At 57.9% G+C, this 25,901-nt stretch overlaps 1 protein-coding gene across 9 annotated transcripts in view; it reads left to right on the top strand.

The window, feature by feature from the left end:
* Positions 1-25,901, top strand: part of LDB3 (LIM domain binding 3) — a 70,073-nt gene that overhangs the window by 10,437 nt on the left and 33,735 nt on the right. For 5 of the 9 annotated variants that reach the window (XM_008696129.2, XM_008696128.2, XM_008696132.2 and 2 more), the window contains exons 4-8: positions 352-427; positions 1,789-2,156; positions 12,002-12,171; positions 12,660-12,696; positions 24,839-25,021. In XM_008696129.2, coding sequence (XP_008694351.2) covers positions 352-427; positions 1,789-2,156; positions 12,002-12,171; positions 12,660-12,696; positions 24,839-25,021 — 834 coding nt within the window. Of the gene's footprint in view, positions 1-351; positions 428-1,788; positions 2,157-5,937; positions 5,961-7,038; positions 7,243-12,001; positions 12,172-12,659; positions 12,697-18,648; positions 19,440-24,838; positions 25,022-25,901 lie in introns of those variants that run through there. The other 4 variants (XM_008696130.2, XM_008696135.2, XM_040623925.1 and 1 more) reach the window with 3 other exon arrangements.

Genomic DNA, 25,901 nt, shown 5'->3' with positions numbered 1-25,901 from the left:
AGATGAGGCTCGGGGGTGGGGGTGGTCTCGGTGTACTGCCAGTGTGTGGGCAGTCGGGCCTGAAAAGCAGGGTCTTCCCTGCCTCCTCTTTGCCTCAGACAGCCTCCCAAGGACCTAACAGAGGCCCATGGGTGCGGAGTGCCCAAGGGCCATGACTTCCTCATCCTGGTCAGGCCCAGTGCCTTCCTGGAGTCACCCAGTCCATGGGGTGGACAGTGGGCCCAAAGCTGTCACCCAGTGACCTGGCTCCCCAGCTGTCTGATTCTCTTCTGTCACCAGCCCTGCCCGGGCCGGAGCTTCCAGTCCTAGTGGCAATTGTCTTCACTTGGTCCCCTTTCTGGTTTCTTCCAGGTCGAAGCGCCCCATCCCCATCTCCACAACAGCGCCCCCGGTCCAGTCCCCTCTGCCGGTGATCCCCCACCAGAAGGTAGGTGCTGACCGTAGCAGCTCCACTCAGCCGTGGTGCCTGTGGTGCAGCCCCTGGTCTGCCTGCCCCACCCTTGGTTGGCCCACCCAGGGCAGGGTGGTGGGATCCGCCCTGCCCTACCCCTGCCCCTGTTGTGGCTGACCGTGAGGGAGGTGGGGCAGGCCCCCAGGAAGAGGCGTGCAAGCCCCCATGAAATACCGAGTGTGGGGTGCCTGCCTGGGTGCTAGCCAGCACCCTGGGCCTCGTGGCCGGGCTGATGGGAAACGAGCCTAGGCAGTGGTGTTTTCAGGAGCGCGATCGCCCTCCCAGCTAGGTGGGGACAAGGGTCTGGAAGGCTCTGACCCTCATTCTCCTGAGGGTGCCGGGGGGGTGGTGACTGGGGCATGAGAGCCGGAGGCCCCGGTTTGAGCAAGCACCCCAGGCATGGAGGGAGCCTACTGGCCCTCCGAGTTTATCCTCCGACATAGGCTCTCTCCCCCTGGTTTCCGCTGCCCCTCCCAACTGAGCGCCCCGTCGGCCCACTCAGAAGTGCCGCTGGGAGCCAGGCAGCAGGCACAAGGCAGGCACACCTCACCACTGTGCCCGCCACCCGCCCCTTCCCAGCTCCCTCAAAGCAGCTCAACTATGTGGGCCCAAAGGGGAGGCCTGCCCCACCCCTCCTGCAAGGGCCTACTCCCCACCCCTCCCTGCATGACCTCATACCGATCTCTGCCTGTCCAGTGAGGCAGAGTGGGCCACAGGCAGGGGACAGGAAGAGGCCGACAGGGTGGGTGGGTGACAGATGGGGGAAGGGGACAGAGGGCTGCTTGGGAGAAGTTGTACAGGTGGACTGTGGGAACCAAACGTCAGCCCCCACAGTGCTCCAGTTCTCCCTCTTGTACCTCTACTCTGCCTGACCGCCGCCAGCCCGGGGGGCCCTCTGACTGGGCACGGGGGGGCATCTCAGTATGGGGTCAGTAGAGCAAGAGGCCGGGCTGTGCCCAGCAGGGGCTTCCCCTCAGAGGAACGGGAAGCAGATACAGGATGGAGGGGGCTCCCTCCAACTCCCTGAGACCCATGCCCCCTTTCTTGCAGCCCCGCAGGCAGGCTGGCTTTGCTTTCTGCGTGGGGCTTGCACTTGGTCCAGGTGGATGTGAGAGCCTCAGGGCCAGGGGTGTGTGCTCCCTCCCTTCCTCGACAAATCCCTTCTGTTCCAGGCGCCCGCTGTGTCCCCTCCCGAGCTGCGCGGTAGGCCTCAGGGTGGCGGGCTCCTGGGTGCTCGCGCTAACGCCTCTGTTTCCGGTCCGTGTGGAAGCAGTGGGACATGTGTGGCCTCTAACTGCTCTCTTCTCTCTCCCCTGCATGGCGCTGCCCTGTGCCAGGACCCCGCCTGGGACACGAACGGCAGCCTGGCAGCGCTCAGCCCCAACCCTGAGGCGAGGGCCAGCCTGGGCACCCTGGGCACCCCGGAGCTCAGGCAGACCTTTAGCTCCTCCTTCTCCCAGACCTCCGTCTTCTCCTCACACACGGAGGCCTCTGACCCCGGCCCTCCACGGGGCAGCCCGGGGGCCAAGACCAGCCTGGAGGGAGCCCTGGACTCACTGAGCCCGAAAGTCCCGCAGGGCTCGAGCCAGCCGAGGCAGTATAACAACCCCATTGGCCTGTACTCGGCAGAGACCCTGCGGGAGATGGCTCAGATGTATCACATGAGCCTCCGAGGGAAGGCCTCAGGTGCCGGACTCCCAGGAGGGTAGGTAACGGTGCGCAGCTCTCCGCTGGTGGTCCGGGGCCACCGGGGTCCTCAGTGCTCACAGGGGCCTGGCCAGGCGGTCGGAGCGAGGAGGAGCTGGCCTCAGTGGGCCCACGTGGTGGCACAAGCTAAGAGCGATGCAAGTAATGACCGAGCTGGTATTTTTGCCAGGAGCCAGACGTGTCATTGCTTTGCACAACCTGGGGTGACGTGTTGGAGCCAGCAGAGGGGATACTGAGGCTCAGAGAAGGTTTAGTGGAGGTCCAGCTGTCCCGCTGCTAAGTGGCTAAGTGAGGTCTGAATGCAAGAGACACTTCACACCGGCTCGCCCCCCAGGGCAAGAGGAAGCCTGCTGCCTCCAGGTTCTCTGGGGCAAGGGTCAGGCTGGTCCCCTCCAGGAGCCCTGAGGCAGGAGCAGGGAAGAATTAGAGAGGTGGGAAGGTAAATTCTTTGGGGCTGGGAGCGGTCTGGGAAGGCTGCCTGCAGGAGGGAGCGCCTGAGCTGGGTGCAGAAAGATTTAGCAGTGGGGTGCGTGTTGTGGGCTTGTAGGACTGACCCTTGATAGGATGAGGCAAGGAGGCAGGACCCTGAGGAGAAAGAGGCTGCGCAGGAGAACGGTAGCGTGCCCCCCCTCCCCAGCTCCAGCTGGTAGGACTCGGCAAATACAGGAGCTAAAAGAAACTACAGCCACGGTGGGCATCGTGGAGGGGCTGAGGGGAGGGAGCCCCCAAGCAGAGCACATACTAGCTTCTACGCCCTTCCTGCTTGTTTCTTATTCTAACTTCTCCCATGCGGTCCGTACAGTTACCTTCGTGAGCTCTAGGCTGGCAGGCTGAGTCAAGGCAACACGGCCCAGCAGTTAGGGGTTCAGGGCTCCTCCTCTGTACACGGGTGTGAGCCTGTCCATGTGTCGGGATCCCTGGGAGGATTACTCAGAGCACTGAGCCCTGTTCCCGCACACTTGCTGTGCGCTACCTGAGGTCACACCGCAGATGCGTGCAGGAGTCAGAATTGTCGCCTGGGTTAGTCGGGCCCACGCCCACGCCCTTCCCGTGCCCCTGCTACAGAAGGAACCTGTGCCCCACCAGTTCACGGCTCCCCCAGCTTCCCCATATCCCTCAGCTCTTTCTGGGGTCCTGAGTGAAGCTGGCCTTGGGCACCCCACAGCCTGAGCTCCCGGACCCTGGCTTCCTTGGGCCAGGGTGGTGGAGCTATAAACCCCTGGGCTTTTTCCAGCGGGGTGCTTCTGCCAGAAAACTCAAGGAATGACCCAGCAGAAATGGCCTCCTTCTGCCTTGGATGGGCTGGTAGCTCTTTCCAGAGCTCTCTGGAAGTGGCCCCTGGCAGGGAAGTCAGCCTCTGAGAGACTGGGGCCTCCATGAGGCCCACCTGCAGTGACGCTAATATCTCCCCTTGTGAGCCCTCCGTCTATACTTGGGGCCAGCTAACGGACTACATGCTTTATTTAACTGCAACTCTCAGCAACTTCAGAGGTGAGCATCATTTCCCCCATTTTCTAGCTGGGAAGGAGAAGCCCAGAGTGGGTGATTTGCTTGAGGTCACACACAGCTAATGAGTGGCAGACAGGACTGGTACCCAGGTCAGCCTGACTCCTCCCTACATGTGACAGGGACCTAACAACCGGCCCAGGAAAGTCAAGGGCCAGTCCCACCCCAGCTTCCCATGACTCCAGTGGCACCTTCCCGCTGCTGCAGGAAGTGTTAACTTGTTACTTGACACTCAGAACAACAGGGTCCAACAGTTTCTCCAAGGGTAGACAGGCAGGGGGAAGGCGTGCATCTCCTTTCATCCACTGTGAAGGCTGATGCTGTGGTCCCCAGGTGATGCTGGCTGGCAGGGGGAGCCTCTGACCTGGGCTAGCCCAGGCAGCCTCTGACAGGCTGAGACTACCACCTTTGCTAAGTGTGTAAGTGCTGGAAGGCAACAGGGTTGGTAAATGCTAATGCCCACATCCCGTCCATTGCAAAGTCTTGCCAAGGCCTTTACACGAAGGATTCTGTTTAGTGTGCACAACCCGTCTGTGTGGTGGGCACCACCATCTCGATTTTGTGAATGAGGGACTAAGGCTGAGACTGGTGGGGAACTGCCCGGAGTCACAACACTAGGAAGATGCAGGGTCAGGATTTGAACTCTGTCCTGTCTGGCTCCAAAAGGAAGCTCCTTCCCCTCCTCTCTGGGCAGCTTACGATGTGATCCCTTGGCAGCTTGAATCCCCTTGGGAGGCTTGGAGAGAACAAACAGGGTGCAAGGTCAGCAGGCCAGAGCATCCCTGCAGCCCCCTCTCACCCTCCGTGAGCTGGCAGTGCTGGGCAGTGGCCCTCAGGCCACTCGGTGCAAGGGCCCATGGCTGGGTCTTACATCTTCGACTTATGCTCCCTGTGACTTGGGCGCTGGCTCCTCCCTGAGCTATCCGCTGTGGGCTGCACAGCCTCCAAGTCTTCAGGCAGAAGCTAAGCAGGGAGCAGGACAATGCCAAAGAAGGTGCTGGCTGCCGGGTGCCCGGGACAGGGAAGGGCAGAGGCAGCCCCCCCGCCCCCCGCCCCAGGCCAATACTGCCCTGTGTAGAGGCACTGGGCTGGTCAAGGCGAGAGCTGACCCTGCAGCTGTCAGCACTGGCCAGAAATGGAGAAGGGGTGGAAGATCTTTCTTAATATAGCTCCACTTGGAGCTATTTGAGCCTAGAGGACAGAGGGAATTTTATCAGCTCCGAGACAGGGTAGGGCCTGGCTTTGGCCTGGCTCCCCGTAGTCCTGGTCAAGGGATGACCAGGGTCAGGCTAGTTAGGGCCCAGGCTCTCCCAGCCAGAGCCTGGAGTGGTCCGATCTGGGATGGTGGCAGGGCTTGGGGGCAGGGATGCCACCTTCTGTACTCTTTTCCCTCAGGTTTCTGACAGTGCCATTGGTGCTGCCAGGGTCTGCCCTGCACGGGATTTGCATGTAAGGAAACGTAATGCAGGCGATGCCTCCCCCCACAGAGAATGCTCCGGGAGGCTGCTCTAGACAAAAGCGAGGGCGGCGTCCCTCTCATGTCCGAGCTGGGCTGCCTTGGCTGGGGCCTTTCCTACAATATGCCTTGGACCCAGTACTTCTCCTGAGCCTCCGCCTTCTTCCATCCTGCCTCACTGACTGTCCACAGGGCCTTTAGGGGCAGTCATTGGGGACTGCATCCCTGTGCCCCAGAAGGAGTGGCCAGGGCTTCCTGCCCCCCACCCCGGGAGGGAGAGTACATCCTGCAGGCTGTGGGTAACCCCACTGTATACCCCAGCACCACGGCCAGTCCTGCTCACGGAGCAGAACTCCCAGAGCCGGGCCCCATTAAACAAGGGGAAGTCCAGAGCTGCTGACTGGCTAGGAGGCACCGACAGCCTTGCCTCTGCCCATAGCAGCCAGAGCGGGTCCCGTCTCCCTCTCCCTCTGCCTCTCTTGGGGTCTCCAGCCAGGCTGTATGTGGTGGATTCGCATACATGGTATGTGAGTGCCCGTGAAGATGGACTAGAAAACCCTTATTCTAGGCTCAGCTTCAGGGACTGTGGACCTACTGAAAGGGAAAGACTGCTGTCGGCACCTCTGACCCAAACTCAGAGGCCGTGACCCTGACTCTGAGCTCTGCCCCGTCTCCTCGGCCCTCTCCTCCCCCGCTGCCAGTCAGGGCTGAGGCGGCCTCCACGAGGGCCATTCTGAGGATGGGCCTGGCACTCAGAGCCCCTGGCAGGACCTCCCTCTGATAGCCCTGTCTTCTTTGCTCTTTCTCTCCTCCCCAGGTGGTAGCCAACTCTCCGGCCAAGTTAGTATCAAAGGAAAGCATGTGTGTGCGCTTGAGTGCATATCCCAGCATGCGTCCGTGTGTCTGTCCGTCCGGACAGTGTGCGCCTGTGTCAGCATGTGTACGTGTGTGTGCATGGGTGAATGGGGGTGCATTCGTGTCTCTGAGCGAGCCTGCATGTGTGTGGAGCTGCAAGTACGGAGGGGAGGCATTGGGGAGGGGTGCCAGGGCCCTGTCTGATGTGCCCTTTCCCTTCCCCCTTTCCTGCTGCGGCTGCTTAAGACCAGCAGGCTGGCTCTGGGGGGAGAGGGGGCGGTGGGTGGAGTGTGTGCCGGCTGGTGCTGGGTTCCACGTGAGCCCGAAGACACTTCTGTCCTGGCGGGACTGCTCAGAAGGGCTGTGCCTGACCTTCTTTGTCCGGGAGCGCGCTCATCTGTTGGAGGGGAAAGCCCCGATGGCAGAGGCTGGTGGCTGCACAGCCAGTTGGACTTGAGGGGGACTGAGCAGCCTGAGTCCTGCCCCGAGGAAGAAACACTTGTCCTGAAGCCTCTGGAGGAGCAGAGCCCCGGGCCACCGGGGGCGTGGCCAGCAGGAGGAGCCCCTTCGTGGAGGAACCTTGCTCAGAATCCCCATGGGTGCCCAGCGGGGCTGCTTTTTGCCTTTGGCCCATTCTGGACCCTGCTTGGGCTGCCGCTGCCTCTCACGCGTGGCCCAGCTCCCGTCCCCGACCCCCCACCCACCCCTCTTTGTCTCTGCTTCCTTGCTGGTGTGGTGAGAGAGCTTTCAATGCCTGGCGCCCCCTGCTGACCCTGAGATGTAGCTCAGCTGAGCCAAGGCTTCCCGGGATCTGGGATGGCCAGCTTGGGCAAGAGAAACCTGCTGTGAAGGGCTTTGGCTGGAGAGGGTGCTGAGGATTTTCTCTGCCAGACCCAGCTGTCCACAGTTCAGGGGACTTGGGGAACCTACCTGGGATCAGGCCTTGGGAGGTCTCTCCACCACCAACCCTCACCTTGACCCCCTGTGTAACACCACCTGTTGCCTTTTCTCCTTCCGCCTCCCTTCTTCTTTCTCCTCTTCTCCCCCTGCTGCCCTCCCCCAGCGCTGACTATCAGGAACGGTTCAACCCCAGCGCCCTGAAGGACTCTGCCCTGTCCACCCACAAGCCCATCGAGGTGAAGGGGCTGGGCGGCAAGGCCACCATCATCCATGCGCAGTACAACACACCCATCAGCATGTACTCCCAGGACGCCATCATGGACGCCATTGCTGGGCAGGCCCAGGCTCAGGGCAGTGACTTCAGTGGGTAAGCGCCTCCCCTCCTCCGCTGTCGCTCATCGGCCACCGCCTCCGCCACTGGCTGGGCCTCCTCACCAGTGGAGGCCAAGGGCACCAGGCCACTGGGTGCCATCAGAGACTTTAGGCATTGGAACCGACCAGCTTTCCTCCCTCGCCTTGGGCCTCTAGGGGCGTGGCCGTTGGAGGGGAGCCAGCCTTTGCCAGGGCCTTCCAGAACACCGTATTCTTTCTTCAGAATCAGTCTCACGGTCAGCTTTAGGAAAAGGGTCGAGAATCGAAGAATATGGTGGTTGCTCCAAGTGCTTCTCACAGCTTCTGCATTTTCCCGGCCTTCACAGGGGGGTCGGTTTAGAAAGAGACTTCTGGAATCCTGGGTCACATTCTGGATAAACCAGTCTTCACACAAACTAAGCCATTCTTTGGGGGGAAGTTGCTGCTTGAACAATGACGAGAGCAATTCAAACGTGTGACTAGGTTTCTTGTTTGGGAAGGGGTCTCTGGACCAACCATCCAAGGTGCTGGTGGTAGTCAGCCCACTGCAGAGCCTGGGAAGCACCCAGGACTCGGCGCCCCCTCTTCCTGTTTGCTCCAGGGAAGCCCAGTCTTAGGGCAGTGGGATTTAGGACATCCTTGGTTCCTGAAATTTGCCTGTTAGCAATGGTTGAAGAACTTGAGTGTTCAATAGGGAAGGAGTTGGTTGAAAATCATTTGTGGAAAAAACGGCTAATAGTGCAAACGGTAACAGGGACCTCACTCCCTCTTTCTTTCTCCGTCTTAGTCTCTCTCTCTCTCTCTCTCTCTCTCCTCTCTGTATCTCTTTCTGTATGTGTCTCTCTGTCTCTGTCTCTTTCTATCACTGTGTCTCTCTCTCTGTCTTTCTGCCTCCCTGTCTGTCTGTCTGTCTGCCTGTCTCTCTTACAAACACACTCTTATTGTTTTCTACTTGAGAATATCATTGTTATTGGCTTTCAGAATTGACTGATTATCTCTTTGGGCAACATCTTATCCCTGAGTCAGTGTCTCAAGCAACTCAAGAAATCTTAAAATGATGGTTGTATTTTTTTCTGAAGCTAGGAAAAACAGATTTTTAAGATGGATAAAGGGGTTAAAAAGTCCCAGATATCTCCGATCGTGTTTGGGCTTTGCAGAACCCAGCCCTTGTGGCCATGATTTAGCTGCAGATTTCAAGGGGCCGGCTCCAGGGGCCAAAGGACAGAATGCTGTGTGGACTTCCCAGCTCTCCTCTTTGGCTCGCAGTGCTTCCTTTGGGCCACCAGGGGGCAGAGGTTGCTTGCCCTGGAGCCCTGAGTCTCAAACCCACCAGGTTCAGAGCTGTAGCTCTTTGTAGAACTCCGGACAGCGTTGATTTATTTAATGCCACCGTTCAAAGCAGAAAATAGGACCATGCAAGTTTAAAAACACAACCATTAGCTCATGTGTACCCAGAAAAACAAGGCTGCCTGGCTAAGCCAAAAAGCTAACAGGGATTTCCTGTTAACATTTGTTTGCCACGTGTGTCCTTGGTGTGCTCTTAAGAGTGGTAACGTCGCCAAAGGGAAGTTCAGTGGAAAATAATGGAAGAACTGCTCTTCACTAACTTTATGTATTCTGCACCTTGGAAAAAGACTACCATCATTTGGTTTTACCATTATTATTATTTTTTTTAATGTGACGCATCGTTGACCTTAAGTAAGCTTCTCAGAGTACCTCTCGCACCTTCCTCCTATCCCCTCCCCTCCCTTCCCTCTCCCTTCCCCATGTGCCTGGGAAGCAACATGCTTTCCCCTGCCTTCTAACTTCGCCCTGCTGGGCTGACGCGACCGCGGTGCTAGGGGGTAGGAACCGCCCCCTGTGCCGTGAGGTGCTCCATTTCTGCTGTGAATGTTCATGATTCCTTCCTCACTGACAGGTTTCTTTTTGTCTCTTTCTCTTCCTCCTTTATCCACCCCACTCCCGTAACTCACTTCTGACCCTAACCCTGCTCCCTTGTGTGTGCGCGGCCCCTCTGCCATCCCCTGATGGACACGCACTCACTGCTGGGCTTTCTTCTGCTTGGCAGGGCATCGCCGCTGGCGTAAGTAGACCCCACAGTGTCTGTTCCGCGTCGTGATCGTCTGTCTGGTTGAGGGATGGCATGTGGGTTTGGTGGGAAATGTCTGAGGACAGTAGTTCTGTCCATGTTCTTCCTCACACCCACCTCACTGCCAAACGACATGTGCTCTGCTCAGCAGCCCCTACAGGCAAGTGCTTTCGTCACTATGGACGCGGAAATCAGAGTAATGACATCACACTGCTTCCCCTGCACCCAAGGCTGGGAGTGAGTCTCTGTGCTGTGCTTTGCGGCGGCTCCCCGCAGCCTTTCCCATCTGCTCTGGGACAGCATAGAGCTGAATGTTGGAATCCACGCTGGGCCATTATTCAGGGAAGAGGGCGATGAGGGGGCCTCTTGGAGGCCATTCCCTAGGACCCCACGGGAGATGGATCTCGAAGAGCCAGCACCTGCTAGTACCACCCATAGGAGGCGAAAAATGAGTCAGATTTGGGGGCAGTGGACAGTGGGATAAGGGTCCAGAGGGGACCTTGATGTTGTGGTGACTGTGGAATGGTTTTGGTGGCACGGAGACCATCGTGGGAGTGGCTCCAGAGTAACTTGGATCCAGGGTCCCGGGACTATAGACCCTGTTCCATTCTTTCTCTGTGCATATTCTCCCTGAGCCCCAGACTCTCAAAAGGAACAGGAAGTCCATCTGACTCTCAGTGTCTGTCGCAGCAGCAACACAAATCCCTGGTCTGCACAGCACTGTGGGAAGTGAGGCCGACAATGTGAATCCCAAGAGACTCACTCCTGGGAGCTTTCTTGAGCCCTTGGAGCTGTGGAAGGAACAGGGGAATGCCTCAAGGGCCATGATAGAGAAATGGCAGCAAGCACCTTCCATCCACTTTCTGGACCACAAAGCTGTGTAGGCAGGCTCTAGGGCAGGGCCTGGGCTTGGGTCTACACCTTCCCTCTCCCATGGCACGACCCACACTTCCTCCTTCCCTTCTAGCAGACCGAGGATTCCTGCTTGTGTCTTCCCTTTGCACCTCTCACTCAAAGGCAGGAGACCCTGCCTCTCCTCCTCCCTATGCCAGAAATGGCCTGGCCTCTCGCAGTGAGATCGCACTCTCTGCTCTCTGGGCAGCCCCAGCCTCCCCCCTGCTGGACCCCGGAGGGATCTGCTGGTCTTCCCCATCTGATCTGAGGCTGCCAGTAGCTGTAGCTCTCTGGGGGCAGGGCAGAGCCTTCAGGGAAGTAGGGCAGCTCCATGCAGTCTTGGTCACCTTTTGTCACCTTTCTCCACCTCTGCTCTTAGAGCCCACTCTGAGCCAGACGCAGGGGACCAATCTTGAGAGACTCCCAATCCTGAGAAAGTAGGCCAGTGCTTCCTTCCAGCTCCTTGCAGAGAGGCTAGAAGATGCAGGCACTGGGGAGGGCAGGTAGAGGCAGCCGTACAAGGGGAGGGGCAGCAGGCAAGGCGAGGCTGGACAGAGTGGTGCCTGGGCTGGGCCGTGTCTACGGGCGTGGAGCATCTGGGATGTGCAAGGCCCCAGTGGGCAGAAGTGGCCTCTCTCGGCCGTTTTTGCTGCAGAGAGTTTGATGGAAAGGACAGTGGGGTGGGAACCAGGACGCCTGGGCTCTGACCCAACAGGGCCCTTACATGCTGTCACCCGGAGCCAGCCTCTCTGGACCTCAGTTCCAGCATCTGTAAGAGGAGAGGGCTGGGCCACTGGTCCATAGAGTGAGGAGGCAGGCCGTCATTGCTGTGAACTTGACCCAAGTCCACCCTAATTCCCAGGAGAGTGGGCTGGACAGCCAGGACCCTCCAGCTCTCGCTGGCCAGGGTAGGTGGGCATCCATAAGATGCCCTACAGTCTGATTCAGGCTGGGAGGCCCTGGGCCAAAGAGATTCTGGGGTCCCTTCTGGCTATGATCTAGGATTCATTCATTTAAGTAAGCTTTGAGCACCTGCTATGTGCCAGACCCTGGGAATCTAAGGGAAGGTCACCAGGTCCCCCCTCCAAAGGCTGTGCTGCCCTGGAGCAGAGGACTAATGACCTTCCCTGGAGCTCTACTCCCAACTCCCCCAGCCCAACCGCCCACCCACCACCATCTGTGGGCAATGCCAGTCCATCAGCCTGGTCACCTTGTTTCTCACATCACCTCCCCACCACACCTGCCCGTGTTTGCTGAACGGGAGCCCCCAGTCCTCTTCTGGGGCAGGCCTGGCACTGGTGGCTCCCTGTTTGGATCCAACAATGTGAGGAGGACAAAGGACTGACCCCGAAGAAGCCTCTGAGTCCCCTAAATGGCCTGTCGTCACCCAGCCCCATACTCAGGAACTGCTCAGACAGGTTGAAATTATTTCAAAAGACCTATTCTTCCTCTTCTTTCCTTAAAAGAGATCCAGCCCTCCCCCCTGGGGGGGGGCAGCTGGGATGGGGGTGGGTTTTCAGGTCTGTGTGTGGAGTCAGCCCAGGATGGGGTGTGGGCTTGGCAGGAGGGGTCTGAGAAGAATCGCTGTCTCGCTGTGGCCACCCTGAGCACTGAGGACCCAGGCCAGGCCCTTGTTGCGGGCTTTTGGATGGCAGCGGGTGGAGGGTATGGTGGGTTGAGACAAGTAGGGGCCACCAACCAGTGTGCGGGGCGTGGCGGTGCGAGCGGATGAGCCGTGGGGGGAGCGCAGGAGGACAGGACCCCTCACTCACGGCTTCTCTCTGCCCCGCAGGAGCCTTCCTATCAAAGACCTTACCGTGGACAGCGCCTCCCCCGTGTACCAGGCCGTGATTAAGAACCAGAACAAGCCGGAAGACGAGGCTGATGAGTGGGCCCGCCGCTCCTCCAACCTGCAGTCTCGCTCCTTCCGCATCCTGGCCCAGATGACCGGGACAGAATACAGTAAGTGAGGCTGGGGGCGGGGGGCAGGCAGGGGAGATGCGGAGGGACCACGAGGGCCCTATGCCACAATCCTAAGGCTCACAGAAGCCAGGGAGTCAAGCCCCTGCCCTTGAAGATGAGCTGGTCTTGACAGATAGCTAGCGGCCGGCTGAGCCCCTCTGGGCCCCTTGGGGCAGTCTGCCGAATGACATTGGCCCTCTGCCCAGCTCCCTGACTCCAGCGGGGGTGGGGGGCAGCCCACGTGCCATGTGGCTTGCAGGCAAAATGACGGCCCAGAGCTGGGATAAGAGGACCTACCAGGCCACACCTCAGACCAGTCCCTCCCAATCGCACCATTTCCTTTGGGTTCCCCTTCTCTCCCTGCCCTCTGCCAAGCACACAGCCTTCCCCGCCACGGTTTACCAGCTGGGAGCAATCACTGCTCAGTCATTGGTGGGGACTCCTATGTTCCTTGCCATCCCTCCTGATCATCAATTTTCTACCCACAGTGCAAGACCCTGATGAAGAAGCTTTGCGAAGGTCAAGGTAAGTGCCTGGACTCAGGCTCTGTGGCCTTGTCCCTCCTAACCCAGTCCCTCCCCAGGCAGCTCCTAGGTCACATGAATCATGGAAGGAACCTCTCAAGTTTATGTATTGGGAAGCTCCTGGCCCCTGAAGGGCTCCAGCAGATGCTGGCTTGGGGCCTTCGTCCCAGGTCACTGAGGTGGGTGCCTGGAGCTGAGTCTCTATCCCCTGGGCCCAGGCTGCAGGAATAAGGATTCTGGGCTCTCCTGGCTCTGTCCCTGGGCAGGGGGCAGGGCTGCTTTGGCCTTCGCTGGGCTGTTGAGAATGAGGGCATCTCTCCCTGTGAGGGCACTGGGCCGGCTGCCTTGCCTGCGTACTCATCTCAGGCCCCTCCCCTGTGAGTCTGGAGGCTGGGCACTGGGAAGCAGGCATGCGGAGGGCTGTGCTGAGCATGAGCACCTGACCTTGGGATTTACCTGTCCAGACCTACACTGGGGTGTTATTTCCATAAATTGCTCAAAGCACAATAGCTGCTGCTAGGCTCCGTGTCTCAGGGTGTGGTCCCCCCAACAGTGGCAGGCCTGGGGCCGTAGCCACTAACCTCCCACCTGGATCCTGCCAGGTGCTCGTGGACCTGGGCACGAGGGGGGCACACTGCCCTGGAACCCACTGGAACCTGCTAGGGTCTTCCATGGTGAGGCATGGGGCCGTGTATGATTGTGTTTACACTTCCGGCGGCAAACGTTGTACACGCTCTTCCTGGGGGTGTCTGCCTTGGGCCAGCGCATCCTGTGGCAGCCTCCCTGGAAGGGCCTGGGGCTCAGAGGTGCTCTGTTACGTGGGTCCAAGCTTTCCACACTTGGCTAACCGGCGTGTAGTGATCAAGGATTGTGTGGACTGTGGGGCTCTGGGGTCAGCTCAGAGTTGATGTGGCTTTTATTTTCCGAACTCTGTTTTTGCCAATCCAAGCTGCTCCCACTTTCTGGCTGGGGCATCCAAGCCAAAAGTGCGGTCCTCCCAGGCCTGCTAACGATGGCATGCCCGTCCAGGAACAGTTGTTAACCCTTCGGTGCCTGCCCGCAGGTCTACATAGGGCCCGAACTGCGATGATGTGAGATCTTGCTTGAGAGGTAGTATCTAGCTACGTCAGGTGTGACTGAGCTGTCCGTGCGCCCGCGCCTATGCTCGTCCGCGCGCCCGCGCCTATGCTCGTCCGCGCGCCCGCGCCTATGCTCCACGGTGCTCGTTTGGTTTTGTCGGCTTCTTCTTCGAAGCCACCCACACAGATGCTCCAGTGAGCGGTGTAGCTCACTGACAGGGGGCTTGACAGCACACCACCCCCTCCCCCCCGCCAGCAAACAGCCTTCGTCGGGAAGCCTGCAGGCTGTTTTCTCTCCCTCCCAAGAGACAGAGCCCTGCCTCTGGAGTGAGAACTTCTGGTGACATTTCGTTCCTCTCTGGCCAGTCACTCTGAGCTGGCCCCTCATTAACGAGGCACCATGTAGAAGGTGGAACCTCTGGCTTCCATATTTCCCCGGGGAATATCTGCAGGCTCTGCAAAGTTCTTGAGTGAGGACAGCAAGGCCGGCATGAAGGGGTGTCTCCGGCCTCGTGGGTTGTTCCCTCCTGTCAGAAGTTTCTCTTGGGGCTTGTTCTGCCTAGCCCTGGAGGTATGCAGGCAGGTTAGTCCTTCCCCCTGCGGCCTAATCCCTCAGGAGCATGGCTCGGCCCCCAGCAGGAGGCAGGGGGTCTTGGGGTCTTGAGAACTCTGTTGCAGGTCTTGGAGCCTCTCCCGCAGCAGGGTTTTCTGTAGGGAGATCTGCAAAGAGGGCCCAACAAGGGGCTCCATCCTGCTTCTCCCTCCGTTCTGGGCCCCCACACTGAGAAAGCAGCTGCCCCCCACAGGCCCTGCATTGCTGTCAGCCGTGGGGTCTCTGGCCCTGCTGTGAAGGCTCTGGGGCACCTCTAATCCTTCTACCCAGGACTGGAGGGACATAAGCCTCTTGCTTCTCTCCCTTTTCCTGACTTTAATTCCTGGGAAGTCATCCTCAAAGCCTTCCACAAAATGTCCGTCTCCCCGAAGTCATTGGGGGTGGGTGTGCATTTTCGTCTCAAAGAATCCCAAGCAGCCAGAGGTGAGAGTAAGGCTGCAGTGGGTGCAGTGATCCTGTTCTGTTTGTGATTAAAGTCTGTAGGAGTGACGGTGGCTACTGGTCACAGCGAGGGCCCCTGGGCTCACCCGAGTGGCCAGGTGAGCAGCAGGAAGCACACTTGTCCCCATCTGGGGCTGGGTTGGTCAGGGGTCTTGCTCCCCAGGGGGCTGAGCCCCACTCCCACGTTGGAAGCTGCACTCCCGGACCCTGCTGACCCTTGTTGTCGGGGGAGGGCAGCTCCCCCTCCTTCTCTTCCTCCCAGTTTGGCAGCACAGACAGGAAGGAATCTCAGTGTCTCTCGAGAAGGCTGTCTCCCCAGGGGGGCTTCACTGCACACTGCTTCCAAGTAGCGGAGTCCAGCAGAGCCTGAGTTTGCCACCCCGGGGGCTTGGGTGACAGCCTGTGCAGGCTCATACACGTGCAAAGGGGCTTCCTTCTTCCTGTTGTCGTGGGGCTGGGAAGCAGGCAGCAATGCCCTGAGTGAGCGGCGACAGGTGCTCCGTACTTGGGGTACCAGCACTGCTGGCCTTGACGGCAGGGGACAGTCTGCCTGTCACAGGACCCTGCGTCCTCTCCCCTCACCCGTCTCTGCTCCACCTCCCAGGCCTGCCCCCCCACCCCCACCCACAATAGTCCCATAGCAGCGCATGACCCTGCCCTTCTCCGCTGTGCTCTCCTGACACTGGGGTGTGTCTGGCACCTGGTAGCAGGTAGCTTCCCTCTGAGGCTCCAGGGCCCACCTGCTGGCCTGCCCAAGGCAGAGCCAAATCTCCAGGGACCCTCTCCTTATGGGTGAGGCAGGGAGGGCCCCTAAATAGCCCAGGCATCTGCTGTGGACTTGGCCCCCTGCCTAGGAAAGACCCCAGCACCTTAGCCAACTCCCCACGCAGGCTGAAAGAGCAGGCTGCTGCCAGCTCCTGCACGGGGGCAGGGAAGACTGGGGCTCCTGGCCTCCATCCCAAGTGGCAGAGCACGAACAATGCCTCCATCCGAAAGTTGAGCCTCTAATCTTAGAGAGGCCTCTGCAGCTTCCCTCTGACGTGGGGCAAGCATTGCGGGGGTCCAATGGCTCCGAAGGTTGGGTCCATGTTGGGCAGCCCTGACGACGGTGGAAGCGGAGGCAAGCCTAGTTTGTCCAGGGTTTGAATCTTCGAGGCATTGGGTTCCCACCACTTGTGTGTGACCATCCCAGAGGACCCCAGTGTGTAACCCAGACATCCCCTGGCCCCCATTTTGCAGCTCAACCGTCTTATGAGAGTGGTTTCTGCATTTACCCAATGCTCACCTGTGTAAAGAACTCTGCACCTCTCTTAGACCACAAGTGTTAAGGACTAAAGTTGATTTGAATGACAAGTTCACAGAGGAGTTGAAGGTGGGGGTCACCTTACACACTCTTCCATAAACAGCGTAAAAACCCTTCCAAGTCCCTACTCCATGGCACCCCCATCCAAAGTTCTTTGTCCTTTCCCTCCCCTATTTCCAATAGAACTCAGGGACTCACTGGCTCTCCCTCCTCCCCACTGTGGCCTCCCTGGGCGCTTCAGTGTCCTCTCCCCTCCCTCCCTGGGCACAGTCAGCTCTGTCCCAGCTCCCAGCTGAGTCTCCTTGTACCAGCACAGCTCAGAGCACTCCCCCAAAGGGAACCTTCATGCAGATGGCAAAAGTTACCTGCGTTCTGTGGATTTTTCATTCTTGGCGTTCTGCCAGCCGAGCAAGTTTGAAAACCACAGCTGGAGAAACCAGCACCCCCTTGGGTGTCCCTGAGAAGCCCTCGTGGGTATCTCAGGACTTCTCCTCCTGTCTCTCCTGCTGGCTCCCCCCTATCTCTGCCCCCTCTCTTCTTTCTTGTCCTGGACCCTCTCTTCGGCAGGCTGTGAATTTACCACCAGCTGCGAGCAGGGCAAGCCCACGAGGGTCACTGACTCTCTGGGACTATCTCTGAGCCTGTCACTGAGCACTGATGACAAAGGCCGTGGGCCTGGCTGGACAGACTGGCCACGTCTGTGTCCTGGGTGGTCTCTATGGCATGGCTGATTGTGCTGCAAGCAGGGGCCCCGCTTCTGCTGTCTTCCTTCCTTCTCCCCAACCTCGGAGAGATCCTAGTTATCTCACAGTTCTGCTGCTGAGTTTCCACGTGGTTTTAGGCCATTTGAGTGATGTCTCTGGGCCTTGGCTTCCTCTTAGTATCAGGAAAGTTTGGTCTTGAACAGTGGTTTTCAAATATGTTGGCAGTGGGTCCCTTTGGCAAACAGAATCTTACAGAGATACAGTGTGCAGGACTCAAGGTGTAGAGGGGGCGTCCGCCACGTACTGCAGATATGGGGAGGTGGAAAGGTGTGTATGTGGGGATGCGGGGCTGCTAGAGAAACGTAAGACCAGCACTGCCCCATCTCTGATGTTCAGAGACCTAATGCTGACTTCCTGACCTTTATACACTGGCAATTCATTTATTACACTACTTATTTTGCGATAATTGCAGATTGGCATGCAGTTGTAAGAAATAATATAGAGAGATCCTATACACCCGTTATCCCCCATGGTAACATCTTGCAGAACTACCAGCCTGTGGACACTGGTATAGCCAAACACAGAATATTTCCAGCACCCCAAGGATTCTCCCCCTGTTGCCCGTGTGTAGCCACACCCACACCCACCTGCCGTGCACACCCTCTCCTTAACCTGTGGCAACCACCAATTTGTTATCTGTTCTCCATTGCCATAGTTTTATCATTTCACGAATGTTATGTATATGGAATCGTACAGCCTGGGACCTTGTGGGGTTGCCTTTTTTCAGTCAGCCTGATTCCCTGGGGATTTATCCAAGTTATGGAGTGTACCCATGGTTCATTTGTTTCTTTTTATTACTGAATAGTCTTCCATGGTCTGGATGTAGCAATTAATTTTTAAAAGGAGCTTTAAACACCGTCCAGGTTAAACATACCGCGTTTGTGGCTGGATGCGGCCTCTGGGCCACCAATTTGCACCTCTGGTCTGGAGGATGTTAGCAGTCCCTCCAGCCTGGAAGGTCTGGCATCTGTGGCTCTCGCGTTTCCCTGGCACACCCTCTCCTCCGTTTCTACGTTTCTGGCTGCGCCTTGCTGTTTTGTCCCGCGGCCTTGGCTGAGCAGGCTGTGGGGGGACCCCCCCCCCAGGCCCTGTGGAAAGTGGTGGGAAGTCCTGGTCCTCTGTACGTGTGCCATTGGTCTCATGAGGCTGCGCGTGCACATGTATGCCTGGCTGTGCTCATGCCTGGGCAGGTGGGGGCAGTGGTGATATCTGAAGGCTTCTCTCTGGGGACAGAGAAGGGTTGGCAGAGGCTAGGGAAGCATAGGGAGGTGACAGGTCTGCTCACCAAACCTCATCACGGGAACAGGCGTTCCTCTTTCTTGATGCCCAGCTTGGGGACAGAGACCATGCTAGGCCCACCTGCCTATGTGGTTCAGTCCTGAGAGCCCACAGCCAAAGCAGCCCTGCCTAGCCCTAACCACGTGGGTGAGGGAGAACCCAGAGACCCACCCCTTTGCCCAGCCTGCCCATAGGCCCACCAGATAGGCCCCTTCTCCATGGCTTCCTTACTCACTCAGCTCAGGGACTTCAGTCCGCCAATCCTGGTCCTTGGGACTCTGGTCTTGCCCCAAACCAGGAAAGTACTCCGTGGGTGGCCAAGCCTCTCCAGACCAAACTCCTCCCTCCCATGCCCCCTGCCCGAGCTGTCAGACAGGGGAATGGGACACATCCCCTAACCCCTTTCTTTCCTCCTCTCTTCTCTCTGTCTCTCTGTCTCTGTCTCTGTCTCTCTCTCTCTCTCTCTGTGCCACAGGGAAAGGTTTGAAACGGAACGTAACAGCCCACGTTTTGCCAAATTGCGCAACTGGCACCATGGCCTTTCGGCCCAAATCCTTAATGTTAAAAGCTAAAAGGCTATCCGGAAACCCCCCACTCCTCTCAGGCTGGACACCCCCCTCCACCCCCCACACAGTTCTGGCATGTGAGCCCCACGGTGATGCTTGAGAATGTATAGCTGTGCTGGGGGGCACCTTGGCTAGGCAACTGCAGGAGCTCTGCTCTCTGCCCACCCCGGAGCTGACAGCCGAGGCTCAGCCCCACACAGCACCACCCCCACTCCTGCCCCGACCCCGAGTGCAACCCTCCCCACCCCCCACCCCACGGCCCACGCCTCTGCTCCCCTGCCCAGGGCCTTAGCCAGAGATCAGAGAGGACGTGGCAGGGGTTGCTGGCATAGTACCCCAGAACTGAGGGAAACAGAACGGGCCACTGGCCTATTTCCCACCCCCTCAGCTCCTAGGAGAGGCAGTCTGGCCTACTGCCACCCTGGAATAAGCTGCCTCTAGATCAGGGTCCTGGGAAGAGGCCCCCCCACCCTTCCCTCATTCCCTCACTGCCCTCTAGAGCCGGGCAGCCCGAACAGGGCTCTCTGCAGAGGAAGTGGAGGCCCCGGGGTACATGAGGCAGAGGCCCCTCCAGGCTGTGGTGAGATTGGGCGTGTGCTCTCCTCTCTGTGCTGTGTGTGCTGGCTCCCTAGTTCTCTCTCCTGTACATATACGCATGCTTGTTCTGAAATAAAAAGGATTTAAAATGAACCAAACCAGCCCCGGTCATGCTGTGCCTGTGTGCGTACCACTCAAGAGGGGCGTTCTGAGATGGGGAGAGGACAGGTTCCCCCTCAAAAGTGCCCTCTGGGGCTGCAACCCAGTGCTGACTTCCTGATTCGAGGTCCCCACCTGGGCTGGTGGAGCTCAGGGGGCGAGAATGATGGCTGGGAGTCTGTGCTGCAGCCCACTGGGCAGCTGTAGCCTCCCACAGGGCAGTGGGGATGAAGAGGAAGGTTCTGGAATGCCCCCTACCTCCCCTCCCACATGCAGCCACAACCAGCAGGCCGAGCCATTCTTCCCTACTGATCGGAAGTCATCCCCATCCCTGGCATGCTGCAAGCCCCTCACCCAGGAAAGCATTGTCATGCTCAGCCCTGGTTCAGGAAGCAAGGAAGGGGCTCGCCTGGACTAAAGAGCAGCTCACAGGGGAACTGCTGGAGGACCTCAGTGGGCTGAGGCCATGATTGGGAGGAGAGGGGATGGGAGCCTTGCGCTTGCTGGAGCCTTGCTCCAGGTGACAGGTGGGTGTGGAAGACCTCCACCTTGGTCTTGCTTCTAGCCCCGGCCACCTGTGACCTTGTCCTAGTCCTGAGCATTTAGGAAGGGCCTGGCTGACAGGCTCATGTCCTTCCGACCCACTTGCCTACCCATCAGCCTATCCCCTGATTGAGGGAACCACAGGCCCAAAATAAAGGCAGATGCCAAGGTCCATCCCCTAGAGCTCCCTAAATGCTCCCCATGGCTGGACTGCGCCAGAGCCTTGCCCCCACTCCCATTGCCTGGGCACCGGCTTTCTTTCCGCCTGTGGAGACTTGGCAATCCCACCTGGAAGGGATGGCCAGGGGAGAGCTCTAACCTACCCACCACACTGAGATACTCCCCAAAATACCCCACCAGCCTGTTCCACCTTGGCCTCCCATCCCTTCCTGCCTCTAGCAGTCTGAGTCTAGGGCCAAGGCCAGGAGCAGGCAGGGCAGGCTGGCTGCGGGATCAACAGGGGAGGGTAGGTGTGGGCTCCTGCTCACATCGAGGCATCCTGGAGCACACCCATATTTAGCTGACCTTTTATTGAGGACTTCCAAGGCCCCAGGGTAGGTTGTGGGGCCACTGGCTGCCAGACAGAGAGAAGTCCCAGGCAGTAGGTATCCTGAGGCTGGCAGAGGACCTGGGCCAACCAGTCAGAGCTGGTGGCCTCGCAGGGCCCCTGTCTTCGGCCCCTGCCTTTTGGAGCTCTCTTGAAGCCCTGGAAGGCCCTCATTTGCTTTCCAGCCTGCCTGGTGTCTTCCCAATGACCCCCGGCTCCTGCAGGAGCGCACTGGGTGGCCCCAGGCCAGGGGCCCATGTAAAGCCCTCTGGGTGATGCTGAGGAGAGATTTCCTCATCTGGCATTCAGTGTCTGTGGGCTTTAGTCAAGGCGCCATGTCTGACTGCTGTGGGTGCCAAGGGAATCAGAAAGGACCAATGTGGACAGTGGTTGACCACAATGCAAGGTTGGTCACGTGAGGTTCAGAGACAGGGAGCACCCCTCCAAGCAGAGGGTCAGAGGAAGCTTCCTGGAAGAAGGCATGTGTGTGTTTGATCTTCATGACTCGGTAGGATGGGGGCAAGTACAGGTAAGGGAGGCTGGACAGGTGCTCTAAGCAGAGGGAACAGAGGTTTTGAAGAGAAGAAGGGGTGTCCCGGAACCCTGAGTGAATCAGTTGGGCTGGAATGGACATTCTGGTTAGTGGTCCAGAGCTGGGATGCCAGGCTCGGGGACTCTGTATTCTGAAGGCCACGTGGAACTAGCGAAGGTTGCAGGGAATCATTCACACTACAGCCTATGGGGATTGCCGTACGGTGTTCTTGAGGGGTATTGCTTGCCTAGACTACCATGACCATGGGGCCCCTGGAGTCGTGCAGGGCAGCAGCCCTGCTGCGGAGTGATGTGGGCAGGGCTGCCCTGAGCCATAGCCATCAGGCTGCCAGATGGAATGCCAGCTCGGTCGGGGGCAGTGTGCATACTTTCAAGACCAGCCTCCTGACTGGTGTTCTGTCATCCTGCAATCCACAGAGATGTTCATACTGCATTCTCTTAACTAATACAAACAGCATCATCGCCTGAATGGTGGCAACCACCCCCCGGCACGATCAATCCTAACACCTCCACCATCACCCACAGCTCCAACCTGAGCCCAGTGACCACAAAACCCAAGACCCAGCATCATCACCAATACCATCCGCATCCTTTCCATGCATATCGTCACCGTCAGGAAGAGCATCAACCAAGCCCTGCCATTCCCTCCATCAGGGGCCATCAAAGCAGGGCCACAGGGTTGGCACACTCCCCTTGCTGCCAACCAGGTTGAGGGAAGAGAGGAGCTGAAAGGGGTACTGTAGCCAGGCTGTGTTTTTCCTCTGGCCGCGCGCTCCCCACGCAGCTGTGAGCATTTGAGTATAGGTGGTTTGGTGGTTTGGTCTGGTTTTCGCTTTGATATTTAAAGTGGATTATGACCGAGTCAGGAGGCAGCTGTTGAATCCTAGACCAGGCTGGGATGATCTCATGGGTACTCACTTTAGGACTGCAGCCAGGGCCAAGTGAGTCCCATGCGGGGCTTGCTCTCTCGTACCCTCTCCTTGGGGTTTCTGGGGGCCTGTGGAACTTCAGGCCGGAGCTGACCTGAACAAGAACCCAAGATCCTACAGGAGGCCCTCAGCGCCACCCCTACTTCTCCGTGGCCCTGGTGCTTGGTGTCTGCCAACAGTGGGCCTAAACGGGATGCTAGATCATGAATTTTCCTAGGGCCCCCATCCAGCTCCACCTTCACCCCCCAGAAATCACTATTTGGAGCTATGCCTGGGGAGAGCACCAGGTAAGCTGGTCTGACAGAGAATTGGAGCAAAAGGGACAGGCAGAGCCGACTTCCTGTTTGTCCTACAGAATATGGTCTCTAACCCAGACATTTTCATCACGCTTGTCCGGAGTGGTGTCCTCAGTTCTCAGAAGCTCACTAGAAGCATGCAACAGGGTCAGGGAGAAAAAATTAAGGAGACTGGGTGTCCTCTGTCAGCCTGAGCCTTCCCAGGCCACACTTGCTCGTGCTACGAGGAGGGTCCTAGTAGCTGGCTCCGCGCTATGGCTTAGCACTTTTCTGAGGCAGATGCTTCACAGGCATGGCTTCTAGAAACCAGGTTCTTTCATGGAGGGTGGCTGAGTGGTCTCATGGCCCTGACACAGGCCTGAGAGCAGGGCTGCCTGAGGCTTTCTGTCAGAACCCTAAGCTGGGACAGGACATGGCCACTGCCCTTGTCCACCCTGAATGCTTCCCGCACAGTCATGGAGAAGAATGGCTCGCCCTGCCACGGGACAGTCAACCACGTCAACTACAGTCTTGCCACGTCTCTGGTTCTCTTCTTCCCCGACCCTCTCTCGCTATTTCATGCCTTTCTCTACCACACGCCTCGCCGGATGGAGGAGAGCACGTCAGCAATGCTTTGGTACACAGCTCCTGGCTCACTTGCGTTGCTCCCTGGGAGAGACCTCCGTAGCACCGCGCTACTCCAAGTATGGTCCGCGGACCAGCAGCAGCGGCGTGCCCCCGGGAGCTTGTTACAAACGTAGACTCAGCCCCCGACCCACTGCACTAGAAGTCGCGTTCTACCAGGATTCCCAGGCGATTCGTCTCCCGATGAAAGACTAAGAAGCTTTGTAGTGATTAAGGCTCACACCCTTCTCGGCCCCTTGGCAGCTGCCTGGCGTTTCGCAGAGATTCAATCTCTTTGGACCTCAGGTTCTTCGTCTGTAAAACGAGGATCCTGATACCAGTCGCTCAGGGAGGTTGAAAGGATCAAATGGAGTGATGCTTGTACGGTTGTTCAGCACAAGGCCTGGCATACGGTAAACGTAGAGCGGAGATTCGTATTCTAATGGATTTCAAATAAGAAGAGTGTGTTCTGTTGGGGAAAGATTCTACCGGACTAATCACAAGAAGTTTCTTTCTTCCTCCATGAAGGGGCCACTGGAGGTCCTGGGTCAGGCTTCATTCAAATCCAAAGAACTGTCACTCAGATCCTGTTGTCACTGCCAGGAAGCGCGGGGAGGTTGGGCGATTGAATTCTCGCAGCCTCCATTCCCTCATCTACTGAACAGAGTCGATCATCAGAGGGCTGTTGTGAGGAATTACAGACACGTGCCTGGCGCAGTACGGGTTCAAGAACCGACTTGTGGAGCTCGGGGGAGGTCATTTCCACTGGTAGGAGCTGCATATTCTGCTGCTGTTATAGCGAGGCCAAATCTTAGTCCAAAGACCCCAAGGAGCAAAGAATGTGCATTGCTTTGCTTTCCTATAATTTAATTTTTATTCTCTGCCCTGCTTTGCAGAGATGGCAGAAATCGAATCCCATCACCCCAGGCTCTGAGGCTCTTCTTTTGCCTGGACTGGTTGGGGGACAAGGCACTTGCAGAGGCAGTGGGGTGGGGGACGTGGTACCTGGTCCTTGGTGGTGGTCTGCCTGTGCTGACGTCTGCTGGGATATTCCCAGCCCACGTGCTCTCAAGCTGGTGCACACTGGCAGAGTGGCCACCTCTCTCTCTCGTTCCCAGTTACAAGGCCTCTCAACTGTGCAGGCACTCAGGACCATGTCCATGACTCTCGGGCAGTGTGTGGGAAACCCTCAACCCACATGATGGCCTGGGGATCTTTGTGCTGTCTTGGGTCTGCCTGTCCCTTCACCGTGGGCCGGGGAGACCCTGGGGTCCTGCCACTTCCCCAGGGTTTATCCAGAACAGGGATACAGCTCCCTCTCTTCTTGAATTCCCCTTGCCTCCTTTCTTGTTCCGACACCCTTGCCCTGCCTGGCATGGTAGCTTTTGTCCCTCTTCCAAATGCATTCAGTGCCCTAAGTCGTCTGCAGCCTGACACCCAGGCTCTCGCCAACTCCACAGCCTGAGCCTTGGGTGTGCACACGTCTTACCTCGGCTTGTGCCTGGTATCATCCCTTCTCAAATGTGATGCATGCCTCTGACTAAATGGGGAAGGGCAAAAGGGGAAGGAAGACAGGATGGGCGAGGAAACTCGGTTGGTAATTCAATCTACTTTTCCACCGCACTGTGTTTTTATCCTATATACGGAGAAAGACAAATTAGGAAGTACACAGAAATGGGGGGTGGGTTGTGTGCAAACTCACCAGGCTTGAGAATATTTTTGATGTGACCATGGCCCTCCAAGTGCTCTGAGCTCTTCCCTCTTGGGGTCCTGGGGAGCTCCTTCCCTGAGCCTGGAAACACGCCTTCCGGAAGATTCTACACTGTTTGCAGTGTGGTTGGTGCTGTCCGCCCAGCCTGCCTCTGCTGTAGCCACCATCCGCATGCAGGGGGACCGCCTTGACCTGTTGTCTTTCTTGGCCCCGCCTCATCAGCACCCCTATTGAGCATGCTCCAGTGTGCACCAGCCAGGCCGCCACCCCGCTGCTGCCCGCTTCTGCCCAGCCGCCTGCTGCTGCCCCTCCCAGTGCAGCCTCGCCACCCCTGACCGCAGCCACTGCCCATGCTGCCACCGCCTCTGCCGCAGCCCCCGCCTCCAGCCCTGCGGACAGTCCAAGGTAACTGGCCCACAGGTGCCGGCCCTGACCTCAGGCAAGGGAGGCAGGAGGGGCCTCGCCCTGGGTGCACCCGTTGACAACTGTGTCCAGCCCTCGGAAAGGCCCGTCCGAGGTGGTTAGGACCCCGGGGTCCTTGGGAAGCCAAACCTAGCGCTGTCTGGTGCTGAGAGTGAAGGGGAGACTGGGGGTCACTGCAGGGGAGCACACCGCGAGGTTCAGGCCAGAGACAGGACGTGCTGCCCTGCCCCCAGCACATGTTCTGAGATAGAGGTTAAAGTCTCTCTCTCTCTCTCACACACACACACACACATACACACACACACACACACACACACACACACACACAGTTAGGTAACAAAGAGAGACTGGGAACTGGGATAAAGGGGAGAATGGAAATTGTCCCTGTGGTCCGGGGAAGTCAAGGAAGGCTCTCTGGAGGAGGGAGCAGAGGCAGTGTCAACCTGGGCATATAAGGCAGGTCAGATTTGGGCAGTTATTTAGCGACTAACTTGCCCTCTTCCTTCACCCTCTCTGTCTCTTGATGGAGAGCGTGTTAACTCCAGAGGCACCCAGTATAATGGGACTTAAATTTCTGCTCCACCACTTGCTGTCTGTAATCTGCAGAATGTGACTTAATTTCTCTGAAGCTCAGTTTCTCATCTGCTAAGGTGTTTAACACGTCTATTTGTGAGGGCTGGTACAGAAAAAAGTGTAAATAAATCACCAAGCACATAAAATCCTCTCAAGTATTATGAATTACTGCATTTCTATCTGACCTTCAGGATACCTAGCAAAGGCAGGGGTGGGGATGGTGGGGGGGGGTATTGCAGGCTGGACGAGTTATTCTAGAATGGCCAGGCAGTGTTTAATGGCCAGACAG

Source organism: Ursus maritimus, unplaced genomic scaffold (genome assembly GCF_017311325.1).
Source record: "Ursus maritimus isolate PB19 unplaced genomic scaffold, ASM1731132v1 scaffold_7, whole genome shotgun sequence".
Taxonomy (NCBI): domain Eukaryota; kingdom Metazoa; phylum Chordata; class Mammalia; order Carnivora; family Ursidae; genus Ursus; species Ursus maritimus.
Note: the sequence above shows the minus strand (reverse complement) of the source record. Positions and strands in the feature narration are given on the sequence as shown.